The sequence below is a fragment of the Papaver somniferum genome, unplaced genomic scaffold, assembly GCF_003573695.1.
Source record: "Papaver somniferum cultivar HN1 unplaced genomic scaffold, ASM357369v1 unplaced-scaffold_18, whole genome shotgun sequence".
NCBI lineage: Eukaryota > Viridiplantae > Streptophyta > Magnoliopsida > Ranunculales > Papaveraceae > Papaver > Papaver somniferum.
The window spans coordinates 4,214,607-4,231,359 of record NW_020627707.1 but is presented as its reverse complement, the minus strand read 5'-3'; the positions used below and the strand labels follow the sequence as shown (position 1 = coordinate 4,231,359).

The window sequence follows — 16,753 nt, the reverse complement described above, 5'->3', positions numbered from 1 at the left end:
TTGATTGAGAGCTTCGTGTTGTCTCCATAAAGGAAAACCATCAACCAAGTAATTTTTTCCCTAGGCGCAAACCTTAGTTCCAGAAACTTTTACGAAGAATTGAGCAGTAAGAGAGCTAAAAAGAATCTCGAAAACTTAGATGGCGCTATCATATATACCTATGAAGAAATTGAAATTCTATGATATGAAAGCCATGAAGATTTATAAGTGTAAACAACGAAGGAAGTGCATGCTTAACCTAACAAGAAAGATAGGTTAAACATACAATATGCATGCGGTGCCATTGAGCTCTTGTGTCAGTTAGCTGGGAGTAACAGAGTCCTTGTGTTGGCTAAAGGTGATAATTGAAAAGATACACTTGAATTATTTGAACTCTGCATTCGCCAACCCTGGCCTGGTGTGGTATCTATTTTCTAGTTTGCGGGTCTTCCGGAACCTGAATAATTGGAACCGGAACCGACCTATTGACATTCCTTAACGCAGCAATAGTTCGCCATGCACGCATATATAAAAGGGAAGCAAATCGCGGGTTTCACAATACTAATATCCGTGTGTGTTAAATTATAGAGATATTACCCAAGAAATTTCTAGAGACATAAGAATTCGTTGCTTATCGCCTTCATCAAACACTTATACTGGCGACGATTTCTGTTGAAAGATTTTAGGGTTTCAGCTTATCGCGTTCATCAAACACCTATACTGGCGACGATTTCTGTTTGAAGATTTTAGGGTTTCATATTGTGATTCTCGTTTCGTTTTCGTATATTTTCTTTTAATTCGCTACGATGGATCCCCAACAATCTCAGACAGTTAACAACCCCACCCGTAGAACTGGAGGTTTGATTGAACGTACACCTTTAACGCCTTACCATCTTGGCATTCGTTATCCTGCAGACCCATCCTTCCTCGCCAGCTTCATCAGCCCCCCTCTCCCTCACCCCCCTACATATACTGATCCTTTTTAAAAGGGTTGTGTTGTTCTTGATTCATTGCCTCCTGAGAATGAAGAATCATATGCAAAAGGATGGTACAGTGGTTTTACAGATGCAGAATCCTCGCAGGTACAGTTTATGGATCTGAATACTTATCTTTGCCCAAGTTAAATTCATCTGTTTATGATTTTTTTGCTATTCTTGCAAACAGGTTTCGGATGTGGAAGCTATCCGCGACAAGGCTACAGGTCATGCTGCGGCAGATGAACGTCAGGATGACAGTGCGGAATTCTCAGTATTCGTTGGAAATTTGGCTGCTGAAGTTACAGATTATGTATTAGAAGAGACATTTAAGGTTTACTATCCCTCTGTTAAGGGTGCAAGAGTTGTTACAGATAGAACCAGTGGACTTTCAAAGGACTATGGGTTTGTTAGATTTGCTGATAAAGACGAACAGATGAGGTCACTGACTGAACTGAATGGTCAATATTGTTTAACAAGACCCATGCGTATTGGCTCTATTGGGCGTACTAGTACGCAAAAAGGTACGTGTCTCTCTGACACAGATCCGTGCTTCTTCTCTGATTTTGAAAACAACTTCATTCATGGTAACATGATCTTCTTCTAGTTTTCGTGTTGCATAACATTTATCTGTTTTTTTTTTATTTGCAGCCACTTTCCAGAGTTTTCTGGGAACTCAGAATGATGATGATCCAAATAAGTCAACTGTGGGTAACTTAGAACGTTCTGAACAACACCGGGTATTTGTTGATGGTTTGGACTCTAATATCACTGAGGAAAACTTGAGACAAATTTTTGGCCAATTTGGAGAGGTATCCGATGTGAAAATACATGAAGGAAAACACTGTGGGACTGTTCAGTTCGATAATAGGTAAAACGATTTATTCTTAATCTTATTTGGTTCATCTACTACCGCTAACTGGAAGCTTCGAAGTTCCTCTAATTTTCGCTGTTTTAATTGCATATTGTGGCTTCAGGGCTTGTGCAGTGGAGGCTATGGGGACGCTAAATGGAATTCAATTGGGTGGTTCGAACATTCGACTTGCATGGGCCCCTAGTCCTTCAAATAAACAGGTAGCTTTATGTCCCTTCTGCTTCAATATTGCTCTATTCAAGTGCGGTATCCATGGCTAACATACTAACGTGCCTAAATTTAGGATCCATTTGCTGGTATGGTTCAGCAGCATTTAGATTCAAACCAGCGGCGAGCTGGTAATATGTACGGATACACTGCTGGTTATGAGGCCTATGGATATGCTCAAGATCCTAACATGTTTTCTTACCAAGGCTATCCTGGATATGGTTACTATCAACAGCACCAGCAGCAGGTATGATCTCTTTCTTTCTCTTATTTTCTGATGTTTAAGCTTCAACATCTAATTTCTATTTTATCATGTAAATTATAGCCAGGTTAACAACTCTTTAACTTATGTTTATGTTTTGCTTCTTCCAGTGATCTGATCAGATAGCCGGAATCAATGTGGTGGGCAGATAAAAGCTATGTTTTTCAAGTAAAGAAGAGGGTCAAGTCTCAGTAGTCTAATGGGCGATTTCATGTATCCTATTAGAGCTCATATTTGCCCATATCCTCTGGTGCACGATGAATCGAACTGCTAGCTTATGGTATATATTTTTTTTTTTGTAAAACAGTTCAAATGGTTGTCAGGAATGCTTTCAAGGAAGAACAAGAATAGAACATTTCAAAAATTAATAAAACTAGTTGGTATCTCTTAACAAAGTTCTACGTACTGTTATATACATCTCCAAACCTCATATATTTGAATACTCAACATAACCATCACATCCAAACCCTGACGGACATAAATTATCCGTATAAACTAAAAGAACATAAGAATCTAATAGATGAAGCATCTGAAATCCACTTTCTTCTAGCTATATGTGAAAAATAAATAAAATCTGCAAGAAAAGTGGTTTTGGAACCTCAAACTTGCATCTGAATCTCACTTTCTTCAAGTCCTTGTCATTCGCCACATCACTGTACTATTTCCATGGAACCATCATAATGGTTACCACAAAGATCACCAATGAAAGAAACTTCCCCTGTAAAATTGTGCTAGCTGCAGCAAAAGAGATAGAACAAAAGCTGTAAGACTGATGACTAAATTCAAAGCCTTATTTGCTACATACTACTGAATTAGGCAGTTGCTGCTTACCATGATTCCCACTCCTGTCAGGCATATTTGGCGTTGAATTTGTGGTTCTGTTTGGTGCTGCGATTCCAAGTTTCAGACAGTCCATTCCAATGGCACCTTACATCCAAACAACAAATAACAATCCTTTTAGATTTCCGTATTCAAAAAATCGTACTAATCCCACATAAAAAAGAAGATTTAAGCTGACATATCCACTACCAAATATTAAGACTTTCAAGTATTTCTTACATTCTCTGAGACATGGGAATGCAGTGACATTTAGAAGATTTTCATAACCCTCCATGCATTCACATTTGTGCCCGAATGCATTCGATTTGATGCACGACCCGTGTCCACAATATGCCCAGTTGCAAGCTAGAAGAAGAAGTAGAATAGTGTTAGTCAGAAACAAGTTATTAACTGTTAGGTTAGCGAATATAATTAGTGCACAGCGGGTAATTAACGTACGATCAAATAAAGATTCATTTGATGGAGGTTCTCTTAATTGTGGCATAGGAGGCTCAGCAGCTGCGTTACATGAGTAGTCCATTGTACCTGCAGATTCCAAAAATTAGTCTGCATTACATGGCACACAGTAATAGCAGGCTAGCAGCAGCAGTAATTGAACTGGTCAGTCAGTCCATGTCTGTTTCTCCCCAATTTGGGACAACCCATACATTTACCCGTTGAGCAATTCAGCTAATTTACAGTAATTTCTATGAAAATTGAGAAATTTTTATGAAGGGTCTAATTGCCAAATCCAGAAAATGCTGATTTCAGTTGCCACTACTAACCCCAAAACCAGGAACACACAAAATCAAAGTAAAAGTGATTGCAGAGATTGAGGCTACTTACAGTTAGGGATGACACAAGGCAGAAACTGGAGAAAATCATGGTCAGTGTTGTTACCACCACCAATTGTTTGTTTCCATCCAGGTTCACATTCACATTTGAATGGATGAAGTAGATCATTAGTACTACTCATGGAAGCTACGCATTTTCCTTTTCCACACCCAATTTCTTTGCATACATCTTCTTAACAGTAAAAATTTCACAAATACCCAAAAACATTAGATGAATTCAAATTTGACCAACAAGAACACCCAGATTGAAATTACAAAACAAAATTAAAAGATGAGTGAAAGTAAAGTATACCTAAGAAGGGAGAGAGGAGAGGAGATAAATTAAGGTCAACTGCAGCAGTGAGAGATGATTGTAAAAAGATCACAAGAAGAACTATGATGGTACCATTGGAAGAAGCCATAGTAGTGTTTGAGAGAAATAGAGATAGAGAGGAGGAGGAGGTGAAGAGAATGTGTGGGTGGGGTATTTAATGGAGGTGGTGGTGGGGAGGAGGAAAATTTTGAAATTTCAACAGAGAGAGAATGAGAGTAATGGGTGAGGAGAGAATTAAAGAGGGTGGTTAGGAGAATGAACTAAGAAAATTTTGAATACTTCATCAGTGTGTTTTCATTTTGATCTCCTCCTGTTAACAACTAACAAGTTTTTTGTTTTTTATTCTGACTCAGTTTAGTGACTCGCTTGAGTTGACTTATTGCATCTGACTACACCGTGCTTGTTTGGATCTGACTCAGACCGAGTCAAATGCAAGTTGTTTGGTTTTTTATTTTTCTAGTGTCCGACTCTAGGTTTTTATTCAGTTGGAATAAAAAAAAATTATACTTTATTATTTTTGAGTCAAAGTCAGATGTAATGAATTACTAGATTCAAGTGAGTCAGACCTAAATGAATCAGTTGAGTCAGAAAACGAGGTATTCAGACACTACGAAAATGAAAAAGTCTGACATAGACTTGGACCGAGTGAGGCACCCATCGCGTCTAAGAATGAGATGCTGATGTTACTTGATGCCCCAACAACTACCACACAACTAACCAAAAATTCCATTCCTACGGAACTGAAGTAGTCCTGTGTGCACGGGAGATTCGTTGATACAAATTAGAAGCGTCTACGAGTTTTACTATGTTACAGGTTACCAACCTCCAACGATGTCAATTTGTCTCCATTTCATCATAAATGTAGGATCATATCCGCTAACAAAAGGATCCACTCACCGACCTAATAACGAGGCCAACCCCATGTACATGTGTCACCTTGGCAATTCAGTCAAGTGTCCTATTAGGCCCTTGTTCATTGATTCAAGGCTCAAAAGTCATAGCACAGACAAACACCTAGCTTCGAAACAAAAGTAATAATGAAATACCACATCCGTTTCTGGAAAAGTAATACTTTCCCAAGTAATACTTTCCCCTTTTGCCTAAAAATAGGCCAATGTTTCATGTATAAATATTTCTTTCCTTGTGTGTCGTATCAACCTTTAATCTTAGGCGAATACCACCATTGTAGTTGGAATGTCATATTATGCTGTAAATGCTGATAGAAGCTAATTACATTCCTCATACTGACATAACTTGTCTTACTCTATGCTTCAAAAAACGAATAAACTTGTCTTACTCTTATGAAATCTGCTTCAGGCACCACTGGCTGTCCGCTAGCTGTTTCACTGAGTCCTGCTGACACTGCTTTTTTCTGCTCTCTCTTAACACCAAACCCATGACTCTGGTTGGTTGTTTGAGTAGAGTTCTTGTAAATTGTTCAATAAAAAATATTTAATGGCATCCAGGAAAAGATCAAAATTTTGCTTATGTACTGAAAGGCAGAGCAAAATCAATCCTGTTTTATGACCACGCTTCTACATTGTACCGGCCAGCTTTATCCAGCAAGCGCAGCTGCCTTAGAGCAGATTCCTCAGGAACTCCACCTTCTTTCTTTATTATTTCCACCATGCATGAAAAGATATCAGCAGGCGTTTTGGTTGATGATCCTGCAACATAAACAGCAGCACCGCCCATTAGTAGATTCCAAATCCTTTTGCTTTCTTCCTTCATCTTATGCTGCACGTAAACTTTCTTTGGCTGGTCTCGTGAAAATGCAACGAAAAAACCTCCACCATTCTCTTCTGAGAGTATTCCACCAGATTTTGTGTGAGATAGCCACAGATCTTTGTATAGGAAGTCATTTTCCTCGTTTCTGCAACCAAAGAAGAAGAGTATGGGAGCAGTCGACTCAGAAGTACTTTGTGCTGCTCTTTCGGCAATGAATGCACGGAATGGTGCACACCCAGTTCCTGGTCCAATGAGAATAAGAGGAAGCGACGGCGGAGGTGGAGGAAGAGAACTTCGATTGAACCAGACAGGAATATTAACACCTGTTCAGAAGGAATGAAAACCGCGTCAGCCAAGGCCCGGGGGTTTATGACAATCTGTAGTAATGGTTCACGTATTGTTTCATAATTTGGGGTCCCCAACTACTGAGAACCGAAGTTTAATTAGGCTTCCAAATTTCAGTACCAGTATAGTTGGTTTCAGTTTTTATGTCTCTTGGTGCACGAATTAAGACCTTGACCCTTAAACTGTATATTAGTTCTACGGTATATACCTTCTTTTGGATCAATCCCGGCCAACCATGCTGAGCAAAGACCAGATCGCAACCTCTTGTAAGGAGTTTTCCATGAAACAACACTCACAGTAAGGTGAACTTGATCTGCATGAGCAAGAGGAGATGAAGAAATGGAGAATGCCCTTGTTTTTAGTGGTGGGACCAATTGAACAAGCCATTCAAATGGGATTTGCACAGAGGGAAAATCATCTAGAACCTGTATCAAAAACCATTTTTTAATTAGAAGGGAAAGAAAATTTTACTAGCAGGAAACAGAAAATCTGTTACACGAGGATTGATTAAGATAAAACAAAATGGAGAAGTAAACAAATAGAGAACAAATAGACAAGGTGCTATTTATAATTACTATAAGCATGGGTAGTTTTTAAGAATAACCAAGTAAAAACAACAATAATCACTTCACGCAAAGAGAAATAATATTGATAACAAATAATTTACCTCCAAAACTGTTCTTCGCTCTTTCTGGTTGTACCGGTATAGATCATCTCTTCCTTCAGTTGAAGTGAAATACTGAAGCCTTTCCTTCTCATGTTCAGCAGTTGCAAAAAAACTCATGACCTGCAGTTTTTTAAGAGGAAAATAATAATATCATGAAAGGAGAAAACAACTATGGACAACATACAGATGCTTCGTTCATCCAGTCTATGATAAGGCTGAATTACAAAATCTCACCAGGATGTAAAAGACACTAAATATAGCATGTATTAATAAGTGCTGAGTGTAAAAGACTCTTGCCTCAAAAAAATATCGACGTGGAGAAGCTGATGCCACATCCATTGTCAGTTCAACAAAGGTTTTCAGTTTCACAGGACCACTTTGAGAATTTATGGCAGATTCAAGACCTCCATTCTCATTATCTATCGGCTGAACCTGAAATTGAGAATACGATAAAATTTCAAATGAGTGGTGAAGACTCCTCAGAGAATTAAAAGACCAAATAATTCAACACCCCAATTTCAATGAACGCGGTACCAGAAAGTAGGCTATCATAACCATGCATTTTCACGATAATGTACTGCGGAGGACCTTTTGAATTCGGATATTACTTGGGAGGTAAAAAAACAGATTATGAACATTACCCCACACAGTAAAAGATGACGGGTCTCAAAGTTGATATTTTTTCAACTAGATCAAGTGACTAATCCTGGAGATAAGTATCTTCTTTCAGATATTAAATTGGTTAAGAAGAGTACAAACTGCCTCTAGGAGGTCTGGCGACATAATTTGGAACTCCTATGAATATAGTCCTGAAACATGGAGTTTTCTTTTTTGTATATATTCAGTGCGCTCATCAAAACTTGAGTTTGAAGATGTTTGACTATAATGTTATCGGATAAGGCAGACCAGATTAGCAAAAACCGTTTTTAACAGGATAACACTTGTACAAGACTAGAATAAACCATGAAAAACGTGTGTCAGGGTATAAAACACGAGCAAGGAAGGGAGAGTACTACTCCGCTTTTTCTTTTCCAAGTCTTTCTCTAAACTGAACCTAGGGTTTTAGTATCAAAAACTGAACTTAAGGTTTCAGTGTCAAACCAGACAAAATGATCAGGACTGCTCTAGTAGTAACTTCCTTTCGATTTCTTCTTCTTGATGAAGACAAAGAGATTGTTGGTTATTTTGGTTGCAAGGTTGCTCCTTGTTTTGGAGATGTTGATTTTGATCAGTCTGATGTCGATGATGATGATGATGCTGTTGACGATGAAGAAGAGGAGGACGACGAAGAGGATGATGAGTATGATTTTGAGGATGATGATGAGGAGGAGGATGATGATTTAGATGATCCAGAACACTTCTTTTGGTTTGGATCATCATCATCATCATCGAGATCAAAATCAACATCTCCAAAACAAGGAACAACCTTGCAACCAAAATAACCAACAATCTCTTTGTCTTCATCAAGAAGAAGAAATCGGAAGGAAGTTACTGCTAGAGCAGTCCTGATCATTTTGTCTGGTTTGATACTGAAACCTTAAGTTCAGTTTTTTATACTAAAACCTTAGGTTCGATTTAGAGAAAGACTTGGAAAAGAAAAAGCGGAGTAGTTCTTTCCCTTCCTTGCTCGTGTTTTTGGCATATGCAAGTGGTATCACTACCTGACAGCACCCTCACACAGTGATATACTATAGTTCAAATCTTCTAACTTATGAAATTTAGTCAATTGCACTTGGAAATAAAGAAGCTTGCAGCATGGAGATAATTATCAACTCTCTACAAGGGAACACTTAGATTTCAAACGTACCCACAAAAAAAAAAAGTGATTCCTCAGAATAATGAAGAATTTACAGGACAAAATGGTAGCTTCCTGGCACTACAAATCTATGACATGCCGAAAAAAGATGATAAACGCAAAGAAGAAACTGAAACATAGGACGCAGAAAGATACCGTTAAAAGCATTTCTGGATCAAGATTACATCGATGTATGAAAGCATCCACTGCAACAGGATCTTGCCCAGGGAGAATTTCAAGAACATCGCCTGCTTGATATTTAATAGTCTGAAAAATGAAATAACATCGGATGGATCATGCTCTAGAGCATAAAGAGACATTATACGAAGATGCATGGGGATTATGGAGCTGGAAGTGTAAAAGGTCTTGCAGAAAAACTACAATCCAGATTAAAATTCTGAAGCATGGTGTATGACTTACAGATGAAACAGCTTCAAATTCAAAGTGACGTACATCTTTCTCAGAACCCACATTGGTTAGCTGCTTATTTTTTATCTACAAAAGATAATTAGTTAGCATCTTGGAATCAGAAGAAAATAAAGCCTCTGTACCACACGCAAAGCATGGGGTTGTCAAAAGTACTAGGAAATACTTTTTGATGAGTTTCAATTTTCAATTAATAGAGTTGGTAGTCCTAAACCATTTGTGTTGAATTTTCAATTTTCAATTAGTCAAAAGTTGGTAGGAAATACCAAACGACAAGTACCGATAGATAACTTCTCCTTGCATATTCAAATGAAAAATGTACCAGAAGACAGGTAACAATGGTGCAACGGAAAAGTGCATCATGCTGTTTAATACTGGTTCACAATTTGATTTATGCTTCTAAATACATGAACTTCTCTATTTCAAAATTTAAGAGAGTTCAACTATTAAGATTCTAAGAAGCAACAAAGTAAGACAATACCAAACCAAAAAAAAAATACAGAAAAGGAATTGAAGAACAAGAAGAGAAAAGGTGAGACTCGAAAAAGCTCAAAAAATGTGAGATCATCATAGCCAAACTGCTTAGACGACACCAAGACCAATATTTAAATGGATGCATTTCTATTATAAACAAATAAGATTGATCTAATAAATATCATTATCAGTTTGAACCTCATCAAAGAAAAATATAATATAATGGATATCATTAGAAACTTAGAAGTTACATTTTGGTGGCAAAGTCCTGCGTCTTTCGGGTAATGCTTGAAACGTAATAGTATAAACATGCTTCACCAAATTACCTACTATAGATATTAGAATCAACTCAGGAGGCCTCATTCTAAAATCTGTCCTAATGTAATACATTGAATGATGAATGGAGAAACTAATGATTGGACAGTTGACATCCAATTAACAAAGACAGATAGTGTTTTGAACGCTCTTTAACATTCACATTTAATTAGTTAGTTTTAAATAAGTATTTTTCGATTGATTATACTACCCCACGTGCTAAGAATCTATCCCTCGTTTTATGACAACGTAAATTAAATCAAAAGATATGTCTGGAATGTCTCGTGGACACTTTTTGGAGAGTGTGGACCAAATCTGACTGGCATTGCATCAAACAGGTAACCAACAAAAAATCTCACCAGATATGTTAACGTAAACCCTAACACGACAGATTTGAGAAACAATTTTCATTTTCCCCCCACAAATAACTTTGAGGTGGAAGAGCAGAGTTTAAGATGATAGAGCATGTTACCTATACCATTTGTAAGAAGCAGGGAGGCCTATTTTCATTATGAAAAAGTTTTCCAGGGGACATTGAGCGAGCTCTCATAATCTGCCTCTCTGCATAATCAAAATCTGAGACAATAATTAGGAGCTGGTTGGTATACAAACCAATTCAGGAAGATGAGTGGAAATTCAGCATGAAGACAATATGTTGTTTTTAATTACATGGTCTAGGGCATTAAATCATGTAACCGCACCATTCGCCTATAAGAGTGCAATGTTACCTTACTCAGTAGTGGGTTGTGTATTACACATAAATTTTCCACAGAATTATTGTTCAGAATTAAGTTTTCCATGGTGGGATTTGATTTTACCTAAACAGACAGCATCGATAAATATGCAATTCTTGCATCCAAAAATGAAATTGCTTGAGATAGGACATTACCTGAATTATATGAATATAGTGACTCAATCTTGTCATGTTCATGATATATAATGTGAAACTTGGGCCGATCTAAAATTGCCATTGAAGGATCAATGAACCCGATACCTCTTGGTAAAATAGTAGGATTCATCTGATGCAGTGCACTCCATAGAGATGCCAACCAAGTATCAAAAGCACCTTCATATCTGTGAAAAACAAGGTTTTATAGTTTATACTCTAAATTGAAAATGAGGTGTATCTTAAAAAATGGAAGGCAGTTAATCCTGGTGTCAAATATCTTAACATTAACAGCAACATTCATGAGGAGTTCCTAAGTATGACAAGATAACACTTGCAAATTTGATCATGCGTATCCTAATAAGTTTTCATGTACAGTTTACACAGAGGTAAAAAAGGTAAAATAGTATGACAAAAGTTTCATAGGTTTTACAACCATAATGCCTGACAGACCCAAACGATCTGAAAATTTGAATTACAACAGTCACAAAAGAGAAAAAGAAAAGAATAGTGCTACAGATGTTAATTGTACCCAATGTACTGTGGTTCCATCCAAACTGAGATTGTCCACATGCAACCTGTTTCTTGTTTTTTTGGCATATTTTTAGACATAATCACCTAGCCTCTCAAAGAAAGTGTGGAATATGCTACTTTCGTATAAAACTGTCACATGCCTGAAGAAGGGATGTCATTGTCATAATTCGATAAATGAATAGACAAGGAAGTAGATCTCTGTGAGTTTTTTCAGTAGTTTGGTTGAAATTAGGGTGCTGACAAGTTTGGAACTCGGGTCACCGATATCATCACCCATCAACTTTATCAGTTTTTCTAGAGCTGCATCTTCTATACAAATGTTTTATTACAAAGTGGGAAACATAATAAAGAACATAGCCACTCCAAAACAATTGACCTATTATGAACGAGAAGCATATTAGACACCAGTATTTTAAAATTCATACAAGGGTACAGCCATTTATATTTACCTATAAGGAATAGAGAAAAGCTCTAATTTACTAAAATATGCCAACAACATATGCACGAATGAAACACCCTTTTGAATGAATTTTCCACTTATAAATAACAGCGGACTTTATAAAAAGAATCGAAGGCAAACATACCCTGAAGGATGCTGATCATCTCCTAAACCTCTTTCAATTATTTGCTTAACCCCAAGATCTGTAAGTCTTTTGTCCAGCTTCTTTGCCGCAAACTGCAGACAGTTCATGAAAACAAATTAGCTATACTGGACATAATTTTGTATGGCCAGTTTTCTCATCGAGATACAGAATTAATGTGCATTACCATTAAAGATTGAATTGCTTGCCACCTAGGTGAACCATGTTAAACTTTTATGTAATGAGAGAGCAATTATCATTCATTCGCAATAGCGTTAGTTGGAGGTTTATTCTTAGTCATGATAGTTTTAAGGCGATCTATGAATTCTCAGCGATCATGATCGATTGAACTACATATAGAAAACTGAGATGATTCTGGTAGGTGGCAGTATTAAGGTTCTTAAACCAAATCATATGGTTTGATACCCGAGTTGAACAGAAAACAGGCTATAATGTCAACATTTCAGCGTAAGTCACAGAAACTAAAAAATCGAATATTTACATTGTATTTCTGGTAACCAGAATCACCCAACCCAAACACCGCACATTTGACTCCTTGCAGCCATTGGTTACCAAGTTTTGCCTGCAAAAGAAACCTCCAAAACACCTACAAATTTCACCCAAAAATAGGAGATTAAAATCACAAACTCTCTAGGATTGTTAAAAGGTCACCAGCATATTCTTAAAAGGTCACAGGCATAAATTGATAAACAAACCTTCATGGAATCTGGTATATCTCCCTGCCCAGTTGTAGAGACAATAAAGACCACTGTGTCTTCATACGGTAAGCAATGCTGATGCAATAAACATGGAAGGAGCTTAAAATCCCAGTGGTCAAGGTTCCCCAATATGATATATATGAATCATGCTTCTAAAACTGTCCCTTGACAACTGACAATAACCCATGATAAATTGACCACTTTGGTGCTATAACTTTGAAATATGACAGAACTGATCCAAACAATGCCAATAGCAGCCATTGCCTGATCAAAGGTATGTAAGAACCTTTTAACATTGATGTAAAAACAACCACAGATACAAGCCTATGAGCGAAAGAAACACCTACAGATTTTTCACATTGGACAGCAAATGATTAAATGTGCATTAACCAGATGCCTATACCTTTATAAATCACTATATAGGTTGATCCAGAGGACTAGGGTTGCAATACAACCCGATTCCACTTTAACCGAAAGCCTATACCTTTTGACCAGAGGACTAAGGTTGCAATTCAATCCGATTCCTTGTTATATGAGACTACAACATCTGTCTACCAGCGTTCTACACATGTTTAAACTATCTACGGGGCTTGAGCGCTTCTCACCTTTCTATAATATAATAATTAATCATCCTTAACCTCTATCCTAGTATACAAGTTAACATTTGCCGGAGTCTTGTTAACTTATATACCAGGATATAGGTTAAGGAAGATTAAAGTATTATTATTTTATTGGGGAACTTAAAAATATTGGGAATTAAATTTTAGTGTTTCTAGGAAGGATACTTCCACTAATACCCCTCTAAATCTTTTTTTTATTATTACTTTGCAATTTGACTATTTACATTTACATAGTACTCCCTCAGTTACTTTTTAATAGGCCAGTTTCTTTTTTTTGAGAAAATTAAGGAAATTAAGAGAACTAATTATTGAAAGTGGTCCTCTAGACACTTGTCAATAAAAGAAGTGAAGTGAAATGGTCCCCATGACACTTGTCAGCCAAAGAAATAAGTGAAATGGTCCATATAACACTTGTCATCAAAAGAAGTTAAAAGAAAAGTGGTCCCAGAAAATTAAAGTAACATTTGACTTTCCCAATTAGGAAACTGGCCTATTTTTTTGAAATATTTATTTATAGGATCTGGCCTATTAAAAAGTAACGGAGGGAGTAATATTTTCTGCACAATGCAAGAATATTACAGGAAAAATATAGTGGAATGAATCGAAAAATAAATTATTGGATAAGTAAAACAGAAAACGGAAGGTGACGAAATAAGAAATGTCAACGATCAACCTGTGCTGCATTTTTTAAAGAATAGGATACGTCAAAAAGTGATTCTTAAAAATGAATGAGAGAATAGAATTAGGAGGTAGTCCCAGTTAAAATTGCCAAAAAGTATCTCAGAATCTTCGGTCTCCCCTGTAACAAAATGTCCTCTCAAGTTTATGCACCCATAGAGTTTCATGAGACAAACTAGTGTCACGTAGTGGTAGCACTTGAATATCTTTGTCTGTATTTTGTTAACGATTGAACTGATCTCCAGTGCAAGGCCATTGGAAAATATATACCAATATTTAACTTTAAAAAGATTAAATTTAGATGGGTATTAGTGGAAATAGCCCTTTCTAGAAACAATAAAATTTGATTCCCAATATTTTAAGCTTCCCAACGAGGATTGTCGTATCCAATGTAAGATAATGTATATAAGTTAACAGGACCCAATATACATATAAGGTATAACCCATGCCTAACACCACCGACATTCCGATGTATTTGGGATTGGATAGTTTATGGGTACTCAAATTTGACAGTAAATAAGAATGAAAAACAAATGGGGTTCAGTTGGAAGAAATATTATCTGTAAGTAACATATATTGGAATTTCAGCTTCTAAACCACGCTTTCTTTAGGCATAAACATGATTAAAGATATAAACCAGAACATAAAGAAATAGACAAGAAAGAAAAAAGGTTTGGGTTTTACTTACAGCATCAAATTTATCCATCGAAATGATTAGTGTAGCAGGACAACCCCTTCGCTCTGCGTCACGACCTACACGCTCTGCAGCATCTAATGCATTTCCAGTCTGTGACGCATATAGAATCAACAGTCTAGATTTCATGCCTAAAATTTAGAAACACCAAAATACATATATTTACCCATTTAGAATATTATGAAAGAAATAATCATTCATATGATCAACAAGAAACAAGATGACAAAATCTGAAACTAAAACCAAACCTTTGATATCGGCCACATTTAACTCGCCCTCTTCAAGTGATCGACTTTCTTCGCCATTCGATTTCAAACCCATTGTTGACAGTCAGGAATTATTAAAGAGAGGGAAAAGAAGGCAGGGTCCCCTGTAATCAATACCAAGTCAGTATTCAACAATCAATATAAAAGATGAGAACTTTAATTTTGCTAAAAGGACGTCACAGTTTCTTTCAATAAAATGAAAAAACTTGTTTCCTTCAGTTTATATATGAGAATATGGATATGATAAAAGGTAACCTGGATTATTTTCCCCTTTTCTGTTTCCATACTCTCGATCATATCTATTCACAAACCTGTTGCTTCTGTTACTTCAACAGAACTACCAATCATATGAAGTCGGGAATATACTATTGGTAGTCCTATTGATTGAGGGTAAATGAAAGCATCATTTTGTCAGATAAAATATAATAACCTAAAACTTCCAAGACTTGATAATTATTGTCCGTTTGTTTCCAAAACTTAATAGCTAGTCGATAACAAACATAGCTTTTGCTAGGTTGCTAAGTTGAGAGAGTTTTACTGGTTCAAATAGACAATACAAAACATATGAGACTGAGAGAATGAAGAAGAAACCGAAAGATTATAAACACAGGGCGGGATACAACTAGTTGCATACTGACGGCCAACAAAGTTTTGGACCTGTGCAAATCCATCTTCAAGCAAGCAGTTGACAGAAAACATGTTTACCGCCAATCTTAAAACTCTCTACCACATTCAACAGTCACTTGGCAGACCCCAAAGTGTATTAAGATTCTTTCCTCGTACTATGGACTTATTAGAGACCATTTCACCATGAGGACTTGATCTCCCAACATATACAACAGGCTAGCCTAGCGTCTAATTCAACTATATCCTATAACCACATTTACCGTAGTTACCAATAGCAAAGTGATGCAGTTTAGATAAAATAAATGAATTTTCTTTCATGAATTACATTCTTTGCCAATTTGAACATCATGTGGAACCTAGATAATCTAATGCTGCAGCAGCTAATAGAAAACCCTAACTTTAGTCACCAGCTAACAGAAACCCTAACTTTAGTTTTCTCTTTATAGTTTCCTCAAACAGTTAACATGCAATTCTAATAACTATTATAATTTTGACATTTATTCAGACTTTGTAATAACCAAATAAAGAAAACTCACCAACAAAATCAACATGATAAATCCAACTATTATAAAGAAAACCCTTAAAGTTAATCAAAAAAAACCTAACATACCTCCCCTATCTGTGTAAATCCGGCTTCTTCAAAAGTGTTGGTTATCTTTTGAGATACAATCAAAATCACTACTTCTAGTTAAAAACAAACACTAGTTCAGTGTCGTCTCTGCTAAGAAGAAGAAGCAGCAGCAATGAACCCTGATTTGAGAAAAATGTTTATTTTGAATTGGGCAAAATCTTTGGTATAGGGCGTTCTATGGTTTAGTTAAGTAATAATCCTTATTTATCCATTAATTACAGTTTTGCCACTCAAACTGTTTCCGTTCATCTTTTGGTGGTCCTAATAGTCAGTCTACCACACTGGAACAGTGTTTTGGACGCTTTCTCTATTTAAAACTTTAAACGGAATTTTCTAAGAAAAAAAAAAGAGACCAGATCAGGTCTTATGTGTACCCGTTTCCGTAAACCTTACCTTAACAGAGAAACAAACAAATTTCCCAAAAGTAAACAGAAGCTTCTTTCCACTTCGATCAATTCTTTTGAAAGTCAAAGTCAACATTTTGA

At 36.5% G+C, this 16,753-nt stretch overlaps 3 protein-coding genes and 1 non-coding gene across 6 annotated transcripts; 1 reads left to right on the top strand and 3 right to left on the bottom strand.

Annotated features, from left to right (window-relative positions):
* The first annotated feature begins 785 nt into the window (after nucleotides 1-785).
* On the top strand, nucleotides 786-2,455 carry LOC113337949 (polyadenylate-binding protein RBP45-like). The gene is made up of 7 exons (XM_026583482.1): nucleotides 786-809; nucleotides 969-1,061; nucleotides 1,144-1,477; nucleotides 1,605-1,824; nucleotides 1,931-2,027; nucleotides 2,111-2,281; nucleotides 2,407-2,455. Exons 1-7 carry the CDS (start codon nucleotides 786-788, stop codon nucleotides 2,407-2,409), a joined length of 942 nt encoding a protein of 313 aa, XP_026439267.1. The 3' UTR covers nucleotides 2,410-2,455.
* Nucleotides 2,456-2,631: 176 nt separating this feature from the next.
* Nucleotides 2,632-4,574, bottom strand: LOC113338093 (slit homolog 2 protein-like). Of its 2 annotated transcripts, none has more exons than XM_026583612.1 (6): nucleotides 4,262-4,574; nucleotides 3,962-4,141; nucleotides 3,575-3,661; nucleotides 3,356-3,481; nucleotides 3,128-3,223; nucleotides 2,632-3,031 (listed from the first exon to the last, which is right to left on the bottom strand). In XM_026583612.1, exons 1-6 carry the CDS (start codon nucleotides 4,368-4,370, stop codon nucleotides 2,955-2,957), a joined length of 675 nt encoding a protein of 224 aa, XP_026439397.1. In that variant the 5' UTR covers nucleotides 4,371-4,574; the 3' UTR covers nucleotides 2,632-2,954. The 2 variants fall into 2 exon arrangements, with proteins under 2 accessions (XP_026439397.1, XP_026439398.1); XM_026583613.1 differs by having other exon boundaries at nucleotides 3,962-4,138; nucleotides 4,262-4,572.
* Nucleotides 4,575-5,314: 740 nt separating this feature from the next.
* Nucleotides 5,315-16,410, bottom strand: LOC113338088 (NADPH-dependent diflavin oxidoreductase 1-like). Of its 2 annotated transcripts, none has more exons than XM_026583608.1 (14): nucleotides 16,248-16,410; nucleotides 14,993-15,114; nucleotides 14,739-14,875; nucleotides 12,750-12,827; nucleotides 12,536-12,640; nucleotides 12,037-12,128; nucleotides 10,922-11,106; nucleotides 10,511-10,593; nucleotides 9,238-9,312; nucleotides 8,974-9,084; nucleotides 7,320-7,454; nucleotides 7,023-7,142; nucleotides 6,564-6,780; nucleotides 5,315-6,333 (listed from the first exon to the last, which is right to left on the bottom strand). In XM_026583608.1, the coding sequence occupies exons 2-14, from the start codon at nucleotides 15,063-15,065 to the stop codon at nucleotides 5,804-5,806; spliced, it is 1,941 nt and encodes a 646-aa protein (XP_026439393.1). In that variant the 5' UTR covers nucleotides 15,066-15,114; nucleotides 16,248-16,410; the 3' UTR covers nucleotides 5,315-5,803. The 2 variants fall into 2 exon arrangements, with proteins under 2 accessions (XP_026439393.1, XP_026439394.1); XM_026583609.1 differs by having other exon boundaries at nucleotides 14,739-14,837.
* On the bottom strand, nucleotides 9,558-9,709 carry LOC113338156. The gene has a single exon (XR_003354649.1). It is a non-coding gene; the product is annotated as a small nucleolar RNA snoR137 (small nucleolar RNA).
* Nucleotides 16,411-16,753: the final 343 nt, after the last annotated feature.